This window comes from Castor canadensis, chromosome 2 (genome assembly GCF_047511655.1).
Source record: "Castor canadensis chromosome 2, mCasCan1.hap1v2, whole genome shotgun sequence".
In the NCBI taxonomy this organism is placed as follows: Eukaryota; Metazoa; Chordata; class Mammalia; order Rodentia; family Castoridae; genus Castor; species Castor canadensis.
The window spans coordinates 95,086,030-95,109,273 of NC_133387.1; the positions used below are offsets into that span (position 1 = coordinate 95,086,030).

General features: G+C 41.4%; 1 protein-coding gene across 4 annotated transcripts in view; it reads right to left on the minus strand.

Annotated features, from left to right (window-relative positions):
• The window catches only part of Bmper (BMP binding endothelial regulator), a 347,506-nt gene that overhangs the window by 57,092 nt on the left and 267,170 nt on the right, over nucleotides 1-23,244 (minus strand). For 3 of the 4 annotated variants that reach the window (XM_074065307.1, XM_074065308.1, XM_020152446.2), the window contains 2 exons: nucleotides 15,180-15,509; nucleotides 8,587-8,923 (listed from right to left, as the gene is read on the minus strand). In XM_074065307.1, coding sequence (XP_073921408.1) covers nucleotides 8,587-8,923; nucleotides 15,180-15,509 — 667 coding nt within the window. The remainder of the gene's footprint in view (nucleotides 1-8,586; nucleotides 8,924-15,179; nucleotides 15,510-23,244) is intronic. The other variant, XM_074065309.1, reaches the window with a different exon arrangement.

Genomic DNA, 23,244 nt, shown 5'->3' on the forward strand with positions numbered 1-23,244 from the left:
ATTGGTATCAAAAATGTTAACATGTGTAAAGTATTTTTGTTTTTCTAGCCACAAATCAAGACACATGAATTACTCTTCTTGGCCTCTGCACTACACAGCTCATTGTGGACAGGTCCACTATTCTTTAAATTCAGTGCTATCTATTCCATCTTATAGAATTAGTTATCCCTTCCACACCTCCCATCCAGTTCAATTCTATTAATTGAAATAATGTATAAGAGCACATTGTGGAAATTTTAGTTAGTTCCAAAGTAGTGTCTGTTTTTTGTTTTGTTTTGTTTTAGGAAAAAGTATCAATTTCTGCACAAGATAGGAAGAAGTTCTTCCAGATGGTCTAGAAATGACCGTGTAAAATGAAAGAAAAACACTTCTTCAAGTCCTAGCACCAGATGGCATAGGTCATTCTGGAGGCACATAAAGCAGGTTTATATTTCAGCCAAGTGAAATAATATTACCAATAAAACTAGCTTGACGAGACTTACATTGTGTGCCTGATGCAATTCTCACTACAGCCCTCATGGCAATGCAGGAGGCTCTCTCATTGTCACTATTCCCACATGGGCATCCATCTGGGGCTTCCACAGGTAAACACCTGCCCAATGGGAACAACTTGTACTTGGAGGATCTCAGACTAATCCAGGTGATCTGGTTTCAAAGGGTCTCGACAACTGCGCCACACTCATGGTTACCATACTGCCCATCACTTTCTAAAAGCATCAGCCATGGCAGCTTCCTCTCTGGGCTTGCCCTGTTCAGCCTTGGGCCTGCAGCTCCTCCTGCCCTCAATGGGTTTCTCACCAGTTCTCTCCTGGAGTGTGGGCAAAGTCCCACCTGTCACATGAAATGAGAATGGCCCCATTTCTCATTTCTAGTCACAAATTCTTTGGAGGAAGAGCTTTGTCTCTCTTGTTCAGTTCCCAATGGCCACATCTACCATAGAATCTGGCACATAGCTGGTACTCAGTTGAAAGTTTTAAAAGGAAGTGAATTAAGTAATATATTTCTCCTTCAAAGCTCATGGCAGAAGTAGGACCTGTGAAAGCCTGTGTAGACAGTGACAGAATCCGGAAGTACCCATGGCAGCCCTTGCCATGTGTTCTGACAGTGAACCAGATCAAGTACTCCTGTAAGGCCAGCTACTAAGGCCCCATCAGGGCCTAGATAGAGTACCTTCATGTCTTGATTAACTCAACAATGAAATAAGGAAATCACTAATCTTTTCAGCCTCACCTCATAGCTGAGTAGCTCTTTGCACCCATAAGTAATGTAAGTAGAATAAAGCTGCACCACACTGCTTCCTGCTTACTAAGAAGTAATCAAGAAATTCCCTAAACAACCAAGGAGATGCTACAAAATAATTAGTGTTTTACCTGCTACAGTGATACTCATTCAAATCTGTGTTCAAAAGCCTCATCTAATTGCATCTCGGAAGGTAATTTAAGGAGAAGCACTGTAGGGGTCTAGGATGTTTATGCTTAAAGTAAACTCAAAGCGAAAAGTATAAAATCAAAATGAAATTGTATTTAACCTTGAGTCAGGAAGGTCATGTAGTGAGGAATTAACCTTGCTTAAAGACAATGTGGCCTTGGCCTTTGACAGAGAGGAGCTCTAGGTCCCTGGAATGTCTTGCTTGACAGTGTCTGAGGGCTTAACAGTGGAATTTAGGATAGAAGTTTGGGACCCTGGAATAACAGTTCCAACTGCCAAAGAAATTGGAGACCAAAGGCACTAGCAAATTAGATCTCCAGGAGGGACTGGAAACCAATGGTCAGCCACACAGGCAGCATGTGATCAGTTCCAATGAAAACCTAGGGCATCAGTGGTTTGGGAGAGCTTCACTGGTTGAAAATACCCCCTGAGTACTGCCATACACTGTGGCTGAGACGAGGTACCCCCAGCCCATGATGCCATAGGCTCCACATTTGGGTACCTACTGCCTGGACTCTACCCTACGCATTCCTTCTGGCTTTAATCTGAATCCTTTCCTATACCCACGAGTACGCATGCGTGCCCATGAGTACAAAAGCTTTTGGATGAGTTCTGTGCGTACTGTTGTCCCCAAGGATGGTTTAGGGACACTTGGCACTGGTGGTGCTGGAGTGGGGTGGTTTGTATGGATTGTGTTCTATCTCCGATGGCTGAGCCAGTCTCCTGGCTCTCTTTTTTAAGACAGGTACAGTTTCTTTGTTTATTATTTAAAGGTTAGTATTTATATCTCTTCAAGATGAAAAACTAAACACGAAAACATTTTAGACTGTATAAAATGATGTGCCAGGAATCTCTGTACTTTTTTGAGTATTCCTGTCTTTCTTTCTACTTTGGCTCCAAGAAAATTGGACTGAGAGGAATGACCCTTCAGAGCAAACTTCAGGCACCTGGATGGCAAGTTAAGACCTCTCTCTCCAGTCACTCTGGATGAATCCAACAGGGAAGACTCTCCCTGAGGCAGAGGTAGAAGAAGGAATTAAGATTGAAGGGAAACTTCCCAAGGGTGTTGGGTCCAGCCTGGCAAAGGCTCAAGGACAATCACAAGGCAGAAGTAATGTGACTTCTTTGCAACACTGCTGAATGGGACTAAGGTGGTAAGCCAATTGGTCCTGTCAGGGTCACAGTTGTGGAGCTATCATGATAGGAGGTTAATTTAAGGTCCTAAGATCAACTGAGAGAGGCCCAAGCAGAAATAATGCAGAAGATATCAAGGTCAAACCCTAGCTCATGGAGAGAATTGGAGCCTGAAGGTCCAAATGGCTTATAAGTAAATTGAGAGTGGGCAGAGGTAGACACTGAGGTTCAAAGATGTCACCTTGCCTGTCATTGGCAGTCACAGTAGTAAACTCACACATCCAGAAGTGCTCACAGTTCTGGAAATACCAAAGGTGGGCCAGAGAATCTGCTCACTTTGACAAGTTTATTCCCTGAAAAGACAGAAGTGTGTACACTCTGACTATAAGCATACAAGTGAGTACAGGCTTTAGACCTAAGAAAGAGCCAGAGTTGGTGCCAGCAAAAGTCACAACTAGATCAGAGAAAGAAACAGGTGAGACACAGGCTAGAAAGAGTCACCCTTCCAGGAGTAGTGCTGGGTAAAATACAAAGGGCAGGAGAAGAAAATACTTTCCCCATTCCCAGGGAACCTAAATCCAATGCTGGAAAAAGACAATAGAAGTGCAAGATAGTGTACATGTTAAATGCTGATGTATAGATGGAGTAACTAAGAAGCAACAGGAAGAGTGTTTACTGAGGCCCTCAGTAAACTAGAGCTGTACCTTCAGTTTAAATCAATGCAAAAAAAGCAGGAGTGTCAGGGAGGTAGAAGAATGTTGGACCCAGCTGCAGGAATGTGCACTGTGTATGTAGTAGCCTAGGGTAGAAAGGGGAGGAGGAGTGGGGAAGGGGAGAGAGAGGGAGAGAAAGAGAGAGAGAGAGCAGGGGAAACATAACTTTTAAGCTGGATTTCTAAGGTCTGGTAGGTGGCCCAACTGAAGAGTCTATTGCTACTTGGTGTCTCCATACCTTAATTACAGATTCAAGATGATGACATCCTAAAAGCTGAATCCGCTAAAGGAAAAAATTAAGTCAGAGGTATAATGTCACACTTTAGAATGACCATCTCATTTAATTTAGGACTCTAGTTCTAGACAAGCAATTAAGAGTAAAAAATGTATGTTTATATGTTCTTCTTTGAAGTAAGGGAGATTGACTAGATTTTAATTTCAGAATGGCAGTCAGCTTTATATTTTATACACATGCACATAAAGACTGTATTTCTTGTCTGTATCTATAATGAATGATTTGTTTTCTTTGTAAGGAAGCACAAAGTGGGTCAATTCAGGAGGTCTGTGATCTTCCCCTGGAAGCCACTGGTGGTCCCTGGACCCCAACACATCCAACAACATTGTGTGTCCATGTTCCAATGTTCTCCTCTACACCTCCCACAGCCTACCTCCCAGTACCTTCACAAGGAAAGGACACATCTGTGAATCTTCTGGCATTATTCCAGTTCCTTACAGCTGTAAAACCACTGAATGGAAAGAAAACAATTATTTCCTAACCTGGGAATCCCCAGATGCTATCCCAAACTGAAGAAGTGAACAGACCTTGAGTTCTGGGGGACTACGGTGCATTAAGGAGCTTGCAGAGAGGAAGACAGTGCTGAGACCTTCAATATCTAGGCTTCACCTTCCTTGTCCTGACTTCTCTGGTATGTGGTCCTGCCCTGACATCAGGTCATGTCTTCCTAGCAGGTTACGCTCACTTGCAACTTTGTCCTCCCAGAAGTTGGTCTCAGTTTAGGGAAAGCCTCCTGCCAGTGTTTTCTAGGCACAGGGACTGGAAGGGCTTCTCTTTCCCCAGTTTGCCCACATAGCACCAGAGACATTCTCCTGTGTGTAAATGTGTGTGGTACTGGAGATTGAACTCAGAGCCTTGTGCTTGCTAGGCAAGTGCTCTACCACTTGAGCCTCACCCCCAGTGAGGATATAGCTATTTTTCAGAAAAGGGTTCTGCATTTTCACCTGTGTCAGATGCATGGACTTCAATCTTCCTGTTTATGCTTCCCAAGTAGCTGAGATGACAGACACACATCACCATGTGTGCCCAGTTTGTTGGGTGAAATGTGGTTTCACTAACTCTTTTGCTTGGGCCAGCCTCGACCTCCCAAGTAGCTGGGATTACAGGCACAGCCACTGTGCCTGGTGTGTGCATGTGTGTGTGTTCCTGGCTTCTGCCTGGGCTGGTCCTGTCCTGGGGCCTATATCAGCACTGGGGAAGTGACTGACATGGTATTGGCTGTTGAGAATCTTGAGGAGCCTGGTGATGGGGGTTGGCCTGCTCTTGGATTTTTCAGTTGGCATCCGGGACATGAGAGAGAAGCAACATGAAGCTGAGGGAAGGAGGTGAAAATGAGAAATGAGGAAAGAGAAATGAACACACTCAACACTCTCTCCTCAGAGGAGCTGACATGTGAATCCAAATACAATCCAAGTTATTTCACATTAATTTTTCTACATTATATAATTTCTCTAGCTACAGGAAGTTCTCACGACATATCAATGAATAATACAAAAATTACTGAGGAGAACCTAATTTAAGAAAATGTCAATTAGCAAAGCTTAGCGGTAATACATGTTATCAACGGTCAGTATTTATACATGATTTGTTACGAAATTACTTTGTACCCAAACATATTCAATTGGTTAATTAAAGCAAATTATTCTGATTATGAAGAACTTGACCATATATAAAATTTTTATACTAAATTAGTCAAGAGAGGTCAAACTGATGTGTGAATAAAATTAGTAAAATTTAAAATAGAATGACAGTTATATGCCCTAGACATTTCAGAAGTAAACTCTAACTCAAAGAAATCAGAATTATTATTTTGACCTTATAGAAAGCATTGTCTCATATTTATAACAGAATTTTCTTTGTGGAACATATCATATATTTAAGAAAATTCAAAGTAAATACATTTCCTCAGAGAAATACCCTCTTTACTCTCTTCCCTCTCTGTTGCAAAGACGGCAATGTCAGCAAAGTTGTGCACGTTAAAATAGTGCATTCTTTATCATTTAAAGAAAAATGTACCTATTTCTTTGGAGGATGAAGGAAATTAAAAGAAATCAAATTCAAATATAATTTATATAAATAACCATTCATAATATCAAAACTATACTCTTTAGTCCTGAAAGGACTTATTTTAAAAATGCCAGTAATTTAAAACATTATAGACAAAAATTTACAGGTGTAGGATGTCATGTGATTGCTGCTTTTTCTTTATTTTAAGAGAAAAGCAAGTAGTTTTTCAAACAATTGCAATGCAATTTTGACTTCCTTTCACTACCTCTTCCAAGGTCTGTCAGTTTTGTGAAAGAGAAACTGCTCATTTTGAATTTGTTCCAAGGATTCATCAGTGAGAATCTATCACATCAGATTTTCAGATGAGAGAAGGAGAGACCAACAAACAGAAAAGTAAACAGCTGGTAGGGGTAGGACCAGAAATTTCTCATAGAAACCCAGGAACACAGGACAAGGGCACACTGAGATCTGATAGAGTTTGTCTACCATACTTTATCACCACCCTGCCCACTGACTTCAGTCCTCAGAGTGCCATCCTATCAGGTGGTTTGCTGTCCTGCGTAATGTTCCAGATAAACGATCTGGAGCTCAGCCAGCCGCCAGGATCCCATAGCTGGCAAGTGGCAGAGTTGAGATTGGATCTGACTTGGTTTCACTCCACCCGTGGCTTCTTCTCAGACTATCACTTCTCCTTAGAAACCCCAAGATTTGGTCCTCCCTGGAGCTCTGCTGAGAAAACTACCTTTCTCTGCTACACCTTGTTTGTGTTCTTTTCCTACTACATACATACTTACTTGGAAGAAAGGAGAAAAACCAAGGACTACCCAACACTGTGTCCTCACCTCAAAATGCACAATAATGTGCAATTCTGCTGTCAGCAGGGTGTGTGGCTGGCAGAATTCTCTACATCTCCCTTCCCCAGCTCTTCCATCCTTTCCAGGAAAGAGTACAGTAAGCCATGGAAGGGCCAGGCAGAGCACAAGTTCACCTCCCCACCACATCCCATCCTTCAACCTCTAAGCACAAAGATCCCAAGAGCTGCCCAGACTCAGCACGTCAAGCCCCTGACACAAATAAGCAACTATTGTGCTGCTCTGTCTACTGCAGCTACACAAGGGCAGAACTGCCTGGCCACCTAAGGACTCTGATTCACTTTGTTCTTGGATGTCGAGGTGCCTTACAAGACTTTACCAAGGTGCTCAACATATTCCTGCAGTAGTCCAGGGATCTTAACACTAAATAAATTACGAAACCAGAAAGAGGAATATGGAAAAAGGGGAGAATGCCCTGGGGTTGCTCTCCAATCTTTGCTTTTAATACAATCCTTTCAAATGGGATAGGAACCAAAGGTATAGACTGCTGGGGCCTGGGAGAATTCTGACCTTTCCACTCTACTTTAAGCAGAGAACAGTAAAATCCAAATCTGCAACTGGAGCGGGAGAGCTACCAAAAGAGGCCTGTCTCTTGATTACCATCTAACTGATAGTGGAAGAAACCAAAGATTAGAATACCCACCACCTACAGACGCTGTGTGGAGCATCTGTGTGCAAAACCTTACTAAATGTGAATGGCAACTCTTCGTGGCAGGGTCTCTTGTTACCCCCACATCACAGATGGGGCTGCCAGGTTTAGAGTGTAGGTAACTAATTGTTCAAGGTTGAGGAGCCTGGCTGGGTTTTGAGCCCTGGAAGACCTCCAAACTCTTAACTGCTGTGCTCTACTGTTTCCTACCAGAACACATCAAGTGAAGGTGTTTCGATTCCAAACCCCCAAGTTGACCAGGCACTTCAATCACTCACAGTCTCACATTAAGACCTCTCCATTTCAGTAGAAAAAGAGTGGGGCTAATCCAGGGATTGGCACAAGTTGGAGAAAGACAGAAACACAGAGAATTCAATTTATAACAGGAAAATGGCTTGAAGGGACTAAATGTAGGACTTGGAGCCAAACAACTTGGCAGATTGCAGCCACATTCAGAGATTTGTGATGACAGGGACAGTCTTTTTTCCACCCTACTTCGAGTTGCCTTTGTAGAACTTTATCTTTTATGTCCAAAGATCAAATAATAAAAGATCGTATTTAATGTGAGCTAGGGGAAATAAACTGGTGGCAATTAAGAGTAAAAATAACCTCTTTGTGGCTGCAGACCACAGGAGTTCCCTAATTTTAAGAGGCACAGGCAAATCACTTAAACAAGGCCTTTTGGGCTGTATTTATCTCATGTTTCCTCTCACACCCACAGTGGTTAAAGTTATAGGCAGCCATAGCTCTTGAACCCATGGAATTGTAGTAAATGGAAGTGCAACAGGCCAAACTCATCAACTCACAAATGCAACCTTGTAGCATGGAAGTCAAATGCAAGCCTCCTTTGGAGCCAGTAGCTTCCTGTGGAGCAAGTTAACAGAATTAGGAAAGGTTGCAGAATCCCTATTGTTCATTAGAGGTCTCCCTGCTTCCAAACTCCAGCCCCATTTCTATTGTCCTCTAACTCTGGACCAGTCTTCTGCTGGCCAAGATCCAAAGAATTCTCTCTCACTTCCTTATTTTCCATATGCAATTTAGGTCTAAGTTAGGCCATGAACTCTTCCTCAGACCTCAGAGGAAGGTGGTCAGAATGACCTGAGATTCCATTTCAGGAAATCACCTCTGCCCCATACTACCATGGTCTAGGCCAGGATTTGTGAAGCCTTCCTGAATCTTAGAGTCAGGCTAAGAACAAACCAGGAAAAAATCCTGGAGTGTGGCCAACTTCCCAAGAAACCTGTAGAAAAACAAAACTACAGAATGGTCTAGAGGAGACCACCTGGAATACTTCCTAGAATTTCTCAATTTAAGATGAAACACAGTAGTCAAGACAAGATTGGTTGCTGAACAGAAAGAAGAGGGTATGTTTACCCCCAAGCTTTGGGGTCTTGTTTTGCATACCAGGAGATGCTGCACACTTTGTTCCAAGGTCAAGTCTATCCTTGGTCTGTAAATCAAACCAGTGCCCTATAACACTGTACTTACCGATAGAAAGTAGCATAGTCCACTGTTGAATGGCAGGCCTGAAACTCCCAAGATTTGAGCTTTTGGCATTCTCGATGGGCTCGAAGCTTTACCTTCACTGTCCCTTGACACAGCTCGGGCACTGGTTTCCTCTGAGGTCTGTTGCAGAACTCATTGGACTCCACCCTCCAAGATTCAGCAAAGTCATCCACATCAAACTTGAAGTTTCCATCTCCGCCAATTAAGTCATCACGTTTATGTCCATTATAGTTGCCACAAAGACCACACAGCTTGCCTTTGAGATGAGGGGCAGCCATGACCTCTACAAAACTGTCTCCATCCCAGGATATTTCCAAACCTAGAGAAAAGAATCAACCACTCATAAATCCCCTAGTAATCACCAAATAAACACATCCATATATAGTACACTGATCATCGACTTCTAACAAGCAAGGATCTGCCCAAATTATTATGTTACTCTCACCACATTAAATATTGTATAAATTGCATAAATCTCTCACTTGCAGAGACTTAATTTTTTTAATTATATAAATTTGTCCTTAAAATATCTTATGCTTCCCTAATTTAACCCCTTTGTGTAATTACTCCATCACTATACTACTCTAGCATTTATATTTTTGCCTCTTCATAAGCAACTGTCTTAGTCCAAATTGTCCCCTAATTTATTCAATGAATACCACAATGTGATAGTTATTTAATGTCATTTTTGTTTCTTTATCCAAAAATTCTGCATACATAATTATTCCTCCAAGTGTCAAAGTAAATTTTCCAAATTATTTCTTATAATGAGAATATTAAAGCAATAACTAGCTAGGTTCTGAGGGCTGGAGAAGTGCCCAGCCTTCTCTCAAGTAGTACAGTGCTTGTCTAGCAAGTATGAAGCCCTGAGTTCAAACCCCTGTATTGCAAAAATAAATAAATTATAAAGTACATAAGTTCCAATATATCCTCTTCAAAGGGCAACATTTATATAAATGAAAACATTTGCTCCTTCATTGTTTTATAGTCATTCCTGAAACATGGCACACTGACCAATGGATTCTGGGTTGAGTGGTTGGGAACCCCTTCCATTTGGCCTCCATCGCTGGGATGTTCAAAAGCTTCAACATTTGAGGAGGCATAGGAAGCCACAAGGACATGGGCAAAAGTTTCCCTTAGACCTCCATCATAAGGTCTATACTTCCTTGCTCATCAAGGAAACTATCTTCATACCAGAAGGAAGGGAACATAGACCCTTAGTTTGCTGAACTGACTGAAAGCATGCATATTTCTCCAGAAATGCTGGCCCCTGACTTCCAGGAAACATTCTAACCAATGACCTCTCTGAATGGTGGGATTACTACTACAGGTAGGCAGTCAAGTTATGTTGTCACATGGTACAGATCAGTCTGACTCTAGAAGACAAAGAAGAAACACCCTCAAATCCACTTACACTGTGTGTGAAGATGTTGTCCACAAGAGAAAGGAGAGATCTTTGTGAACAGCTTTTTGAGGTTCAATCCAAAGCAAGTGACAAATTTTTCTAGTTTTTCTTTATATCTTAGGAATGTATTGGAACTTTTCTCCTGGTGATTCTCTGGCAGTGCCTGAGCCACTATGGTAGGAACCCCTGGGAATATCTACAAAAGGTCAGCATGCATTTCTGTCCTGGAACATTTCTTTGATCCCTGTCACTGTCTCCTAAGAGTAGCAACCACAGAGAAAGTTTCTTTTTAACAGAAAGTTTACTCCCTTCTGAATTTTTAAATCTTACCCTCTTGGGTTCCTAACAAAACCAGACTTTCATTTTGCCTGTTCTGAGCCTCTGGTAAGAGAAAAAAAAAAAATTTTCCCAAAAGGCTTTGCCTCTGTTCTTGAAAGATCAAGATAGGTTGATGAGCTAATGTTCAGAAGTCAGGGAATTAGGTGGCAATGGGACAGGAGAAATAGAGGGAGAGAGAGAAGGCACAAGAGAAGTGGGTAGATAGAGTGAAAGACAGAGAAACAATCTTGTTGGAATGTGAAATTAGCATAAATCATTAACATCAGAGTGATGTAAGTAAGATCAGGAAGAAACACTCAGAAGAAAGATTCTAAAGCTAATACTCCTTAACTCTGTACATGGTCTTAGAGGAGAGAAGGCTGGTTGTAGTCAAATAGCTTTCTTGTGACAGAACTTCACAACTGTCACAAGACAGAGTTACTTTAGGGAGCTAATGGCAGAATACACCAGTGATCTAAAACTGGGTTTCTCACAAAAATAAACAGAAAGACCCATCAGGCAAATGGAAAGAACAGAGCATTTGCAGTCCAAGGCAAATGGTAGAAAAGATTTCTTGGTTAGGAGAAGAAACAGGGTTCAGAAAAGCAATTAACCAGAATTGGAAAAAGAAGAAAGAAGGCCATAGGAATGTGTCTCTTGGGAGCAATTTGGTGAAGAGAAGTCAGTGATAGGGTCAGGTAAGGAGAAAAGTGACACATTGTAAGAATACCCATTCATAAGGCTGACTTCTATGAAGACCTCTGTGAGAACACAGTGTCAACTGTGGCAACCACAACTTTCATATAAAATAGTTTCCATTTCTTTATGCCCCACCATTTAACATGTTATCTGCACAAAATATGTACTCAATAAGTGAATGAATTACCCTTGTAATGTTGGTGCATCAGATCTGCAAAGCCAAAAAAAATTGCAAGTTTCATGCTGGTTAAGACACTGAAATAACCATATTGAAAGAAAACAGGCAAACTATAAAATGATTTGTAATAACACTCTCCAAGGTATAGAAGAAACTTGACCTCAAAGCAAGAGAAATGAGGGAAGAAAATCAATTCCATACAAAGTCTAACTTTTAGAGAATAATTCCAAAGATTTTCCATGTTGCAAAATTTTCCAAACTACAAATCTCTTTCCTAGACAGCAAGCAAATACTTTTCTTCCAAGTGCCACAAACAGTCAAGAATTTACACCCAAAGTAGCTCCAGTGTCATTACTAAGAGCGATAAAATAAATTTGAAACTTTGGGCAACTGAATTCCTGGGAATTCAACTCACAGTGAGTAAGCCAATCACTGTGTTCTTTCTCGACAGTGGACTGGTGGCCCACACATACTTGGAAAGATGCAGACCTGCTGTGTTTTCAGTAAACTCTTCTCCACATGACATCTCATTCATAAAACATGGTCCCCAAAGTAAGAGAATAATTTGTAATTCACTCTCTATTCTTCATCCTTCTTTGTTATTACTATATTAAGAGGATTTTCACTGTCCAAAGCCAGGCTTCATATTGGGGAGAGATGACTTACTCTACTCCAGATGCCTTTGCCTCTTGCTGTATCACTTACATATGTGTTTGCATGAATACTTTTACCCTCCACAAGAGTAAAATCCATGCAAAGTCGATTACAGTCGTGAAAGGCAAAAACCTAATAAGCTGTAATTGAGGGAATTGCTCTTCTAAACAATATCTTAAATAGGCATCTTATGAGAGGAAAGAGTCTTGGGTGTGTTTGAGGCTGGGCACAGTCCTTTCTGCAGCTGGGATGAGTTTCCCAATCCTCTGCATGAGAGACTGAGTAGAAATAACTGGCAGCATCGGAAAGCTGGAGCTGAAGCACATGTGCCATCTGGGGATGTGAGCAGCAACCACACTCCTTCCACTGTAGGCAGGGCTGCCAATTTTCCCTTCTCCAACTTGTTCTTCACCCTTCAAATGTGTAACCTGCCTCCAGACCACTTGCTTGCATTGTTGTTGTTTAATTGTTCTTTCATTTTGTGAATATTGTTCTTTGTTTTGTATTATTTGGGTTTTGGTCATCGATGCTTTTGCTGTTGTCCACTTAAAGAGGAGAAGAGGTGCAAAATCAATAGATAGACCATAGTAATGTGCAAAACATGGGTTATTTTTCTGTTCAGATTTTATACCAAAAGATGGAGGTGGGATATATACTCTGGGTTCAAGAAAAACAGAGCTCTACCAAAACTCAAATAAAAAGCCAAACTCCTAAGTCTGAGCTAATGCTTTCAAGTGGACCTGAGGTAAGTCTTTCAGGTACAGTTGATGAAGAAAACAGATGGTAGAAAGGAAATGTATATTAAAATTATGTGCTCAATACTGAGAGTTGGGCAGAGCATGGAATGAAGGTGGGCAATGCTTAACCTACTGAGCACTGTCCCAGGTCAGTTGTTAGCAGGTAAACAGCTACAACCTAATTCTACCCAACCTACATGGCCACCTGTGCTGTTCTGCCAGATTCTGTCCTGAGTGCTGAGTTCATAAACTCCAGGGAAAAAGAGCCTTCCTCCTCTTCGCTCCCTCTCCAGCTGCAGGCTTGAGCAAAGCTGCTGTTTTGAAGACAGTGCCCTTTGATCACATGTGCTTACAAAATGAAACTAACTCTATGGAAGAACACTCAAAGGAAATACCCTGGTATTTCAAATAGACAATCAATAGGCGATAAAAAGAAAATATCCCTAAGGGATAGTTCAAACTGAGATGGCTAGACCAGGCTGGAAACATAATTGTCCAGAAATTCAGTTGTTATTTCATTTAAAAGCATGAGTGCAAAGTTAAGTTTAGTGCCTAGAGGAATGCACTTTTCTTGCTAGGAAGCAGAAGGCTTATGTGATTTGTGTGCTTCAGAAAATTGTTCAGCTGGGTGTTAAAAGTGCTATAAAAATTACTTGCATCGTGGAAAGAGAGATGGAAAAATAAAAGAAATTGTAAAACTGAGTCCAAGGTCTAGAATGGTTAAATTCACTAATCTAATTATGGTATTTACGATCTATTATTTTCTTAGCAGCTTCGTCCTTTTGCTTATTTTTATGACGTGGAACCCTTACAAAGAACACACTTATTCCATAAGGTTTTGCCAGCTGTCCATGGAAGATATCAAACTTCGTAGGCTGCTAGCATCTTCAAGTACCCAGGATTCTTTTGAGAACTAGGCTGTGGTTGACTAATAACTTCCATAACAGTAGAATCCACTGTGCTCAGCTGACTTGCACACAGATAGGCAAGGTGCTTCTAATTACTTCCGTGTAATAATAGGTCATCTTGGGTATGCTTCACAGGGAGACAAAAACTGTTGCTTCCTTAAAGGAATGAGCTGGAGTCTGCATTTGCAGAGTGGCATATCTTTAGGTACAAGAAGAAGTATATGAGTTTTCCAAGCAGGACTAATTATCCTTCTAGGATGAGCAGAACTCTTCACCTTTCTGAAGTGAACGTCCCAATACATTAATACTTAGCAATGTCTCGTTGCAATGAGGATGTACTCACAAACTAAAAGCTCCCAAGACTTCACCTTGGCTTCCTGCCTTTGTTTAGCTAAGCTGAAATGCCACAGGCTCAGATCAATTTATTAAAATATATTTTGGCTTGAAGTAAAACAATTACCAAGGTTTTGAAGGTACAGCAAAAATGGTCTCTAAGACCCTCAAAAGTGCTTGTTGTATTAAATGTTTCCCTTTTGACTATATATTTCCTAAAGAAACTGGAACTCAGCTGGTGCTTTTATACTGTTAAACTAGCATCAATCAGAAAACAAGAATGCTGACATTCTTTAAGTATGATGCTTAAAGAAATAGAGCACACCATATGACATGTGGTGTCATATCCAACAGATACGTCTTAGATGAAGGAGGCAGGCGAGGAACTACACATAATGCAATAAAATGTGCCAATGAGTTGAGCTCATTCTCTGGGATTGATAAGCAGGAGCTGAAATTCACTTCTAAAATGATTTTTCTTAGGTAGCACTTTACACACAAGGATTGAAGCCTAGTGGACAGCTAGCAGCCATTAACAGGTTGGCGGAGGAGGAGGGTGTCTGCCCACAGAGTGGAAATGCAAAGTCCAATGGGCTTAGTGCTCCATGGGATGCAGAGAAAGGGCCTCAACCACCAGTTCAAAGTGGCCAAGGCCAAGCTAAGAGATGTCCTCTCAAAGCCAGCCTCCTAAGTGCTCCCTAGGAGAAGACAGTGGTTCTGGCCCATCAACTCAGAGAGCAACTTTCTCCAGTATCAAAGTGCACACATGTGGTTCCTGTGGGATCAGGCTACCCTAGGTGTGAGGCAGGAGTGTGCAATAACAGGCATTTCTGCTGTGGACATTTGCTTTTCTTTTGAACACCACTGACACTGAGCTCCCTCGCATATCCCTCACTCCCCCCGCCCCCCGGTTTTTTTTTGGACAAATGCTAACAAGGAAACCCTCTTTCTCACAGATGTGAAACTGCACATAAGTGGCTGAGCTGAGAAAGACACTGACAGTTTCAAGCTGGATTTCAGTTTCCTAAAATAGCAATAAAGCTGTGGCAAGATTATTTGGAGGGTCCCACCGCTCCTTTTAGAAAAAGAATGGAAAGGCTCTGAATGTGAGAGGTGGGAAGACTGGTATGACTGGCCACCAATTGCAAGGCTCCACGTGGTGCAAATGTCCCTGGCTATTTCTTGGCATCTTCACGAGGTGCCTTCTCCCTAGAGCAGGGAGGTGACAAGGCCACAACTGGATGCTCAGGAGGCCACAGGGTCCCCTACGCAGAAGAGAAGGGACACTCCGACCAGGTGGTGAGGTAGAGCAAAGGGTGGGAGGGCGGCCATGCAAGGCCCACCTGCTCTGGTGGTGACTTTCAGGAGGTAGCCGTCCAGGTCGATGTGGAAGTGCGGCGCGTGGCAGGGGAGCGCGATGCGCGAGCCATTCCAGCGCACGGTGAGGTGCTGCTGGAGGCTCACCGTGCTCTCGCCCAGTACCAGCTCCACCGACTTGGTCCACGAGAAGGAGCGGGTCCGCCGGGCATCGTTCTTCACCAGCACCTGAAAGGGTGAGGCAAGGGAGGAGCAGTCTTTCGTCAAAACGTACTGACATGTTCCCTGAAAGTTAAATGTGCGTCCGTCAAAAGTGTTGTAGTGAGGATCTCCGAATACCGTGCAGACGCCGGGCTCTGCGGATGAGTGAGAGATAAAAGCAGGGTCACAACCAAGCCAAGGATTCAAAGGGAAACCAGGGGTCCCTGCAATAAACTTGGAAGGGGCTTGCCTGTCAGCTAAGGCGGGATCTTTAGTAGAGATGCACTTGGGTAAATCAACTCAAAAAGAAAAGTTGGGTTGTTTCTTAAAGGTTTACTCACATGTTTCTGATAGTTTTATATTTAAAAGTTATTTCTGACATCTCTGAATTTCAAAGGCATCTCTATTTTGCAGCCTGGACATTCGTCCATGGATGAAGAAAATGAATTAAGACAATTAATTCATGGCCTTAATTCATAACCCACATTATACATGAACAAACTAGGTACATAAATAAATAAGCAGCAAAATAAATGACACCATGTGGACAAGTCTTGATATTGCTTTCATTTAACTCAAAAAAATTACAAGCATGCCATTATAAATGTTACTCGTAGTCTTAAGGAAAATTGCAATATTCAACACTGGGGTGTTTACTTAGAACAAATAAATACAATTGCCGAACAGATCTGTGTTGATAACAAGTTACTGATTAAGTTACTATTTACAGATAGTGTTTATGTTTTCTAGAAATGCAAGGCTCTTACATTTTGATCTATGTACCAAAATCTAGTGATAGATAAAAAGTAAATCACAAAACTCACCATTGAATACATTTTAGAAATTCTGACAAGTTCAACAATCCAAAATACCATTAGCTCAAATATTTATGAGATCAAGGTAAAGCTTTGCACTTTGGGGCATCTCAAAGGTATAATAGAGGGCTGGTGGAGTGGCTAAGTGGTAAAACGCCTGCCTAGAAAGCATGAGGCCCTGAGTTCAAACCCCAATGCCATAAAAAAAAAAAAAAGAAAAGAAAAGAAAGAATGAAAGAAAAAGGATGTAATAGAAAACTAAATATTGACTCCTTTAAAAATAAAAAAAACCTTGACATTGGTTTGTTCTCTGAAGCATGGACTGACTACCAGGAAATGAGGAAATTATTTAGGGAGATTAGCCCAAATAATGAAAGAAATGCAATAAAAAGAGATTTCAACCAGGCATGGCTGCCTGTAATGTCAGCACTCAGGAGGCTGAGACAAGAGGATCTCAAGTTTGAATTCAGCCTAGGCTACATGGTGAGACCTGTCATCCCAGGTACACAGGAGGTTGAGATCAGGAGGATCACAGTTCCAGGCCAGCCCAAGGGAAAAATTTAGGAGACTCCATCTCAAACAATAGCTGGATGGGTGAAGTGATGTATGCCTGTCATCCCAGCTACTTGGGAGGCTGAGATCAAGAGAATTGTGGTTTCAAGGAAGCCTAGGCAAAAAAGTTCACAGGACCCATCTCTTAACAGAGAAAAGCTGGGTGTGGTGGTGCATACCTGTCATCCCAGCTATGATGGTAAGTATAAAATAGAATTATCCCAGCTATGATGGTAAGTATGAAATAGAATTATTGCAGTCTGGTTATAACCAGAACAAAAAGGGCTGGACATATGGCTCATGCATTAAAGCAGCTGCCTAAGAAGCAGGAAGCCCTGAGTTCAAGTCCCAGTACCACTGGAGTGGTTACCACTAGAACAATAATCAAACCAAGAATAATAACCAGAATAAAATACCAGGTCTAAGAATATGAGAATGTCATCTAAGTAACTTCCCTGACTATCTAAGGGAAGGATTGTATCCAGACAGAGGAAAAATGTGCCAGCTGATCTGAAAGGACGAATGGAATACCAATAAAAACATTTGCTTTTAATTTCTATGGTGTTTGAAAAGTAATGTTGTTTTATGTTGTGATATATTATTTCATCTCATACATCTATGTAACTCCATACATATCACATGTATTTGGAATCTTCTAAATTATTTGTTCTAGTTAGTTTTCCTTGTCAGTATGTGAAAGTGGCTCTGAAATAGGACCAGGAACATGGTATGGTGCTCCCTGAGTTCAAATCCGGGAGGGGCGTGGTGGGGGAAAGAGAAGAAAGAGAAGGAGGAGGAGGAGATAGAAGAAGAAGAAAGAGGAGGAGGAGGAGGAAAAAGAGAAGAGAAGGAAAAAGAAAGAAAGAAAGGGAGTGAGGGAATGAAGGAAGGAGGGAGAGAAGGAAGGGAGGAGGGAGGGAGGGGAGAGTTTGGGTATACTGGAGAGTTTGAATGGATAACTATGTTCAAGAATATATAGAATACACTACAGCAAGAAGATAGAAGTAGCAGGTTTGGCAGTAATATTTGAATTCAACCTCCGTTTCTGTTTCTTTCTTATTGACCCAGTTTTACCATTTGTTGCTCCATGTTGCACACAGCCCCCACCTTCCCGTATCCATATCTTTCTAACTAGTGTCCCTAACTGAACTTCTTCACAGGGCCTTTTCCTGTCCTTTCTTCATGGGGTCACTTCCAAAATTATTCTCTATCACACATTTCCCTCACGGTCTGACAAATGGCATCCATCCCTGGCATGAAATTGTTGTTTTGGGGTTAATAGAGTACAAGGCAGTTCTCTGAGAAGCTCCAAGCAGCACTGAGAATGACAATTCAGAAAAGGACTGGACATTACCTGACTACCACATCCCAAAGATGGGTTTCTAGGGTTCTTAACTCCACCTACTCAGCAAGAAAGCCTAGAACCAAACAAGGCTTTTGAGATGCTGAGCTTCTAACACATAGACCTTAACTTGAAAAAGCCAAACCACTTCCCGGGCACTGCGATTGTATTCCTGAGTGTGTCCTCTCCCAGCTGTGAGGTGGCATGGGGAATGCCATACTGGCTGCCACACACATCGTGCTGGGGCAGTCTTCTCTGTGCACCAAAGACAACACACAGTTTTTCTCCACGTCTTGGCCTCAATTGCATCAAAATTATCATTAATAAAAATAAGAACAGTTAACATTTGCCAAGAAGTCACTACCTATGTTAGCACTCTTCTACATGTGGAAGGTGGCTACATCATCAGGAGGTAGGTATTCAGATGGACTCCTAATATAAACAAACAGCTAAGCACTTTGTAGCGAATCCCTAAATGAGCCACAGTAGATTTTTGGTACCCTAAGACTATGGTTCCAAGGAGACCATCACTGAGGAAAAACTGTGGATGCAAGGGACGGATAGAGCTCAGTGCAGTATTGTGGACACTTGGCTCATTTTTCTCACAACACTGCCCAGCTTCCACTAAAGACGTTAGGCTTTTCAAAAGATCTAAAATTTTCATTTAAATTAATCACGCTAACTTTTACTTTGCTCTTGGAACACCACTTGCTTTTTGCGGAGGCAGATTTTTGCAAAATTAAGGGCAAGGAAATACTCAGAAGATTACACGATTTCAACACAACTGAGAATAACAGGGAACTGACTGAGAGCTTCCCTGCATCCACCGAGCTCAGTAGTGCATGTGGGAATTTAAAAAGTTTTGGTTTTGAAATTTCTTCTGATTTTTTTAATTTATGGCCACACTTGGTCAAAACTACATATAATAAGTCTGCAAATAAGAGGGCTTACTGTATTGTCCTGTCATTAAAAAATGAAGAATCTTCATGAATTCTTCACTGAAATAATATGTTTCAACATAAAATGTTTATGATGTGTTCAGTGAAAAACAGGCAACAGAATTCTATTTTATTCTAGTCTAAGATAATCTTAACAATCTTAAATACACATACACACACACAAAGTTATGAACACTGGCTATATTTGACGGTAGAACCATGAATAATGTTTTTTTCTTCTTTCTTCCTTATTTTTTTAATGGTCATGTTTTGCTGTCTTGTTTTGTTTTTGATAGTCAAAATGTGGATAATGGTAGATAAGGCCAATAATGGCAAACAGCAAATCCTCAAAGAAGCAACGGAAAGTCAAGTGCCCTGAGTTGCCTTGGGGAAGCCTGTGCTTGCTCATAGCTGGGTGGGAAGCAATGAAGGATGTCCAGAGAGACTCAGGCAAGGGAGATCATGTGTGAGCAGAGCTGTCAGGAGAGATATTTTCCAAGAGTCTGACTTATGGAAGAGAAGGGTTTGGAAATCAAGATGATTTTTCTGTTTGACAGCAATATAGAAGAGGCCAACAAAATTTCATGACTATGAGGATGTTTGAGAATTATGTGTTGCATTTGGGGACATTTGCATCATGAGCTGAAATGATTTTGAAACGCTGGCCGGTTTTCCTGGCACCTCCAGATCCCCACACCAGATCCTGCAGGAGCAGTGAACACGTGCACTGGAGAACATCCGAAGTGAGAATCTGAGGGTCCTGAAACCTGCCTGGCTGAGAAGGAAATGGCCCAGAGAGCACGTGGGGAACAAAGATGAACAGTGTATCCTTGCCGAATTGTTTTTCCTGCAGACCCAGTGAAACAAGCTGTGGTCCAAGATGTCCAGATGTCCGGCCATACTCTTCTGGAAAGCTTGGCCCCATACTTAGGGAGATGGAGGGAAGAGCTGTATAAGCAGACCATCCTAAAACTAGCCTGTGCCTAACCCGTGGATGCAGAGAAACATGCCAGTTTCCACCTGCGGCACATGTTTCATAGTCCTGAAGTCAAATAATTATCATCTCATTTTGTTTTGGTTTGCTTTCAACATATGTATACAAATGCATATGCATGTGGGAAAAAAGCGATCAAGGTGCATAAATTCAAATATTAAATGTGTGTTTTTCTCCTAGGTATGGAATGATGTGTGACATTTCTTTACCTCTTTGTGTTGTGTTAATACTTACACTTACATTTCATTGTTTACAATGACTATGTATACTTTTGAAATAATATTGACTTTAAAAAGTTAAAAATTGTGGAATAAGACACATCACTTTAATGTGATAAGATCGCTGCCTCCAAAAATATAGTTCCAGTGCTTTTCTCTTAACTGAATCGAGTGTGTTTACTTTATCATGAATATATGTATTCTAATGAAATGTTTTTCTTCTGAAGGCAATGATTATTCTCAAAACATCCATCAAAGAAAATTAAGGAGAAATTATTCAATGTCATGTTATAAAGAAGAAAATAATAGAAACTGAGTATAACTCTAATCCCCCACAAATATTAATAAAACAAAGACAAAACCTGAGGAAGGAAAAAAAATCATTGATATTTCAGCTACCAAGAAAAAAAAATCACTGTTCAAAAATGTGCTTGTGTATTTATTGTAACATAGTGACTATGATTCTATACATGAAACCTTATTTCCTAGTTTTCACGTTGCATGTCATAAGATTTCCACAGTCATCCAAGTATATTTGGCTTTGAGAACCTGGAAGGGAATGTTAGTCCTCAGTGCATCACTTCTGCAGAGAAGAAAAAAGCTCCAGCTCCACGAACTGCACCACAAGAGCAGCAGAGTAGCACTCTAACCACGAAGGAGCCCGTTAAGTAAACACAGCTTTAAACCTTTCTCAGCACAACTGCAGGGAAATGGGGCCCCCTGAGATTCTGGGTCATTGAGTCGTGCAGGGTCCTGGAAACCTCAGAGCCAATGTGCTGCCCATTCAGTGTTAAGAAGCAGGAAAGGGCAGCGTTAGGAACACTGCTGATGACACAAACCCTTGCACTGTCTGCTGAGGCCCCCTCTGAACAGTGATGAAGCCTCCAGTAGAGAGGTACTGGGGTGTGACTCAGTGGAACCTAAGCTTCTCCACACAAGTGCTCTGGCCTTGCGTGAGGTGTCACTGACAGTTGGTGGCCTACCAGATGGCACTGGGATGCCTTGAGGACTTTAGCATCCTTAGCTTCTTAAATCCAGAACGTCATTTAACTTTACTGTGCAGAGTGAGCAGGGACTGGGGCCTCTGTCCACCAAACTACCTACAGAAACACTAACTGACCTGCATGTGGAAAACCCATTTTTTTAAAAGTTGCATATGTATTTTGTTTAGCATATAAATTTGTTTTCACATAGTTCCATAACTCCACATACACAACAACTTTAAATAAAAGAGCAAAGGAAAGAATCCCTAACTTCAAAGATCTAACCTAAAATAAATCCAGACCTCAAGCCAGAGCTGCTCCGTGGAGCCCACAGCTTCCCCACCTCTCACCTGGGCCTGTGCCTGTCAACACTTCCTTATAGTGCACATGCACACACCCTTTAGCTCTAAGCTCCAATGTCACTCCCCGCAAGTAACACCCCTAACACCTGAGGCTCATATGTTCTGTTACAGTCTTAATTTCAAATAGTCTATCTTATAGTTCCAATATGATGTGAAGATATGCTCACAAAACCCATATGTAATAAATGGTCCATCTTTGCATTATGTACTACATACCAAGTGTCAACAAATACTTGTTGAATGAATGGGTTAATTAATTTGATAATATAGCGTGGTGGAAAAAAAGTAAATTTCCCACACCAAATTTACTAAAGTAGATACAGGTTATGACACACGGCAGATAACCAACAGAAGTTTGCTTAGTTAATTAATTAATTTAATTATTCAAGATCAAAGAACTAGTCAGATCAAAGAAATTATAAGGAAAAATACAGAAAGTGAAGACTACTTCAGGGGAACTACGTCTGGTGCCAAGAAAGCTAGCTGAGAAATTCAAATTCAAGAGCTTGAATACACTCAGGCAGCAATATCCTCCCCTTCTCTGGAAGTCCAATTTCTTCACCTGAAACGAGACAACCTCCCCTACCGAAAAGTATTGCCAGAATCAAAAAGATGAATTCAAATCATAAAAATATGAGAAGAGAATTTAGTTCTAATTTCTAAGATGACCAAGTATAATAGGCAGAATAATGGTTCCCCTAAAGACATCACATTCTAAGACCCAGAACCTGTGAATGTGTTATTTACCCAGCAAGAGAGAATGGAGTTTGCAGATGGGATTAAGGCTGACCTGCAGGTGGGGAGACTATCCCAGAAGATCTGAGAAGGATGAGCATTACCTCAAGGGACCTTAGTGAAAGAGGAAGGCAGCAACATGGGTGTCACAGTAACACTGCATGAGAAGGACTCAACCTGCCATTGCTGGTTTTGAAGATGAAAGAAGGAACCAAGAGCCAAGGAATGTTGGTATCCTCTAAAAGATGGAAAAAGACAAGAAAAAAGATCCTCTCCTAGAACCTACAGAAGGAAGACAGCCCTGATGATACCTTCATTTTAGCCCAGCAAGACCCATTTCTGACTTCTGACCTCTAGAATGCATAAGGTTACTACGTGTTGTTTGAGGTAATTTGTTACAACATCCATTTAAAACTAATACACTTAGCAAAAGCCAAAAGTGTCCAACATAAAATAACTAGTTTATACCAGGTACCATGCCAGATGATCACTGAGCTAATAGCAATAGAGTCCAACCCAGTCTTTGTGGTCCAAGGCCAGTGCCTTCCTCAGGGTGACTTGATGATTCCACTTACAGCCTATACCACAGCATCCTGTGAATTTGTCTGTCAAACATGCCTGTCATTCACTGCTTGGGGTCACAGAGTTCTTTGGTAATCCAAAGAAGTGTGCAGACACTCTTCCCCTCCCAAATGCACGTGACCGCATCCTCTCATATAGAGTGATTTATACACATCTGTCCCATCACTGAGCAATAACCATCTAGTAGGAAGGAATTTCAGATTAAGAAAAGCTATCTAGAAGTCAATGATAACCTATGTTTCACGGTTCTCTTGTTTCACGTGTTCCTATTTCCTCTCCCCAACTACAAGTTCCGAGGCGTAGGGTCTGTTTTGCTTTTTATTCATGTCCTCTACAGCACCTTCAGAATGCTGAAAACTCGCCAAGCTT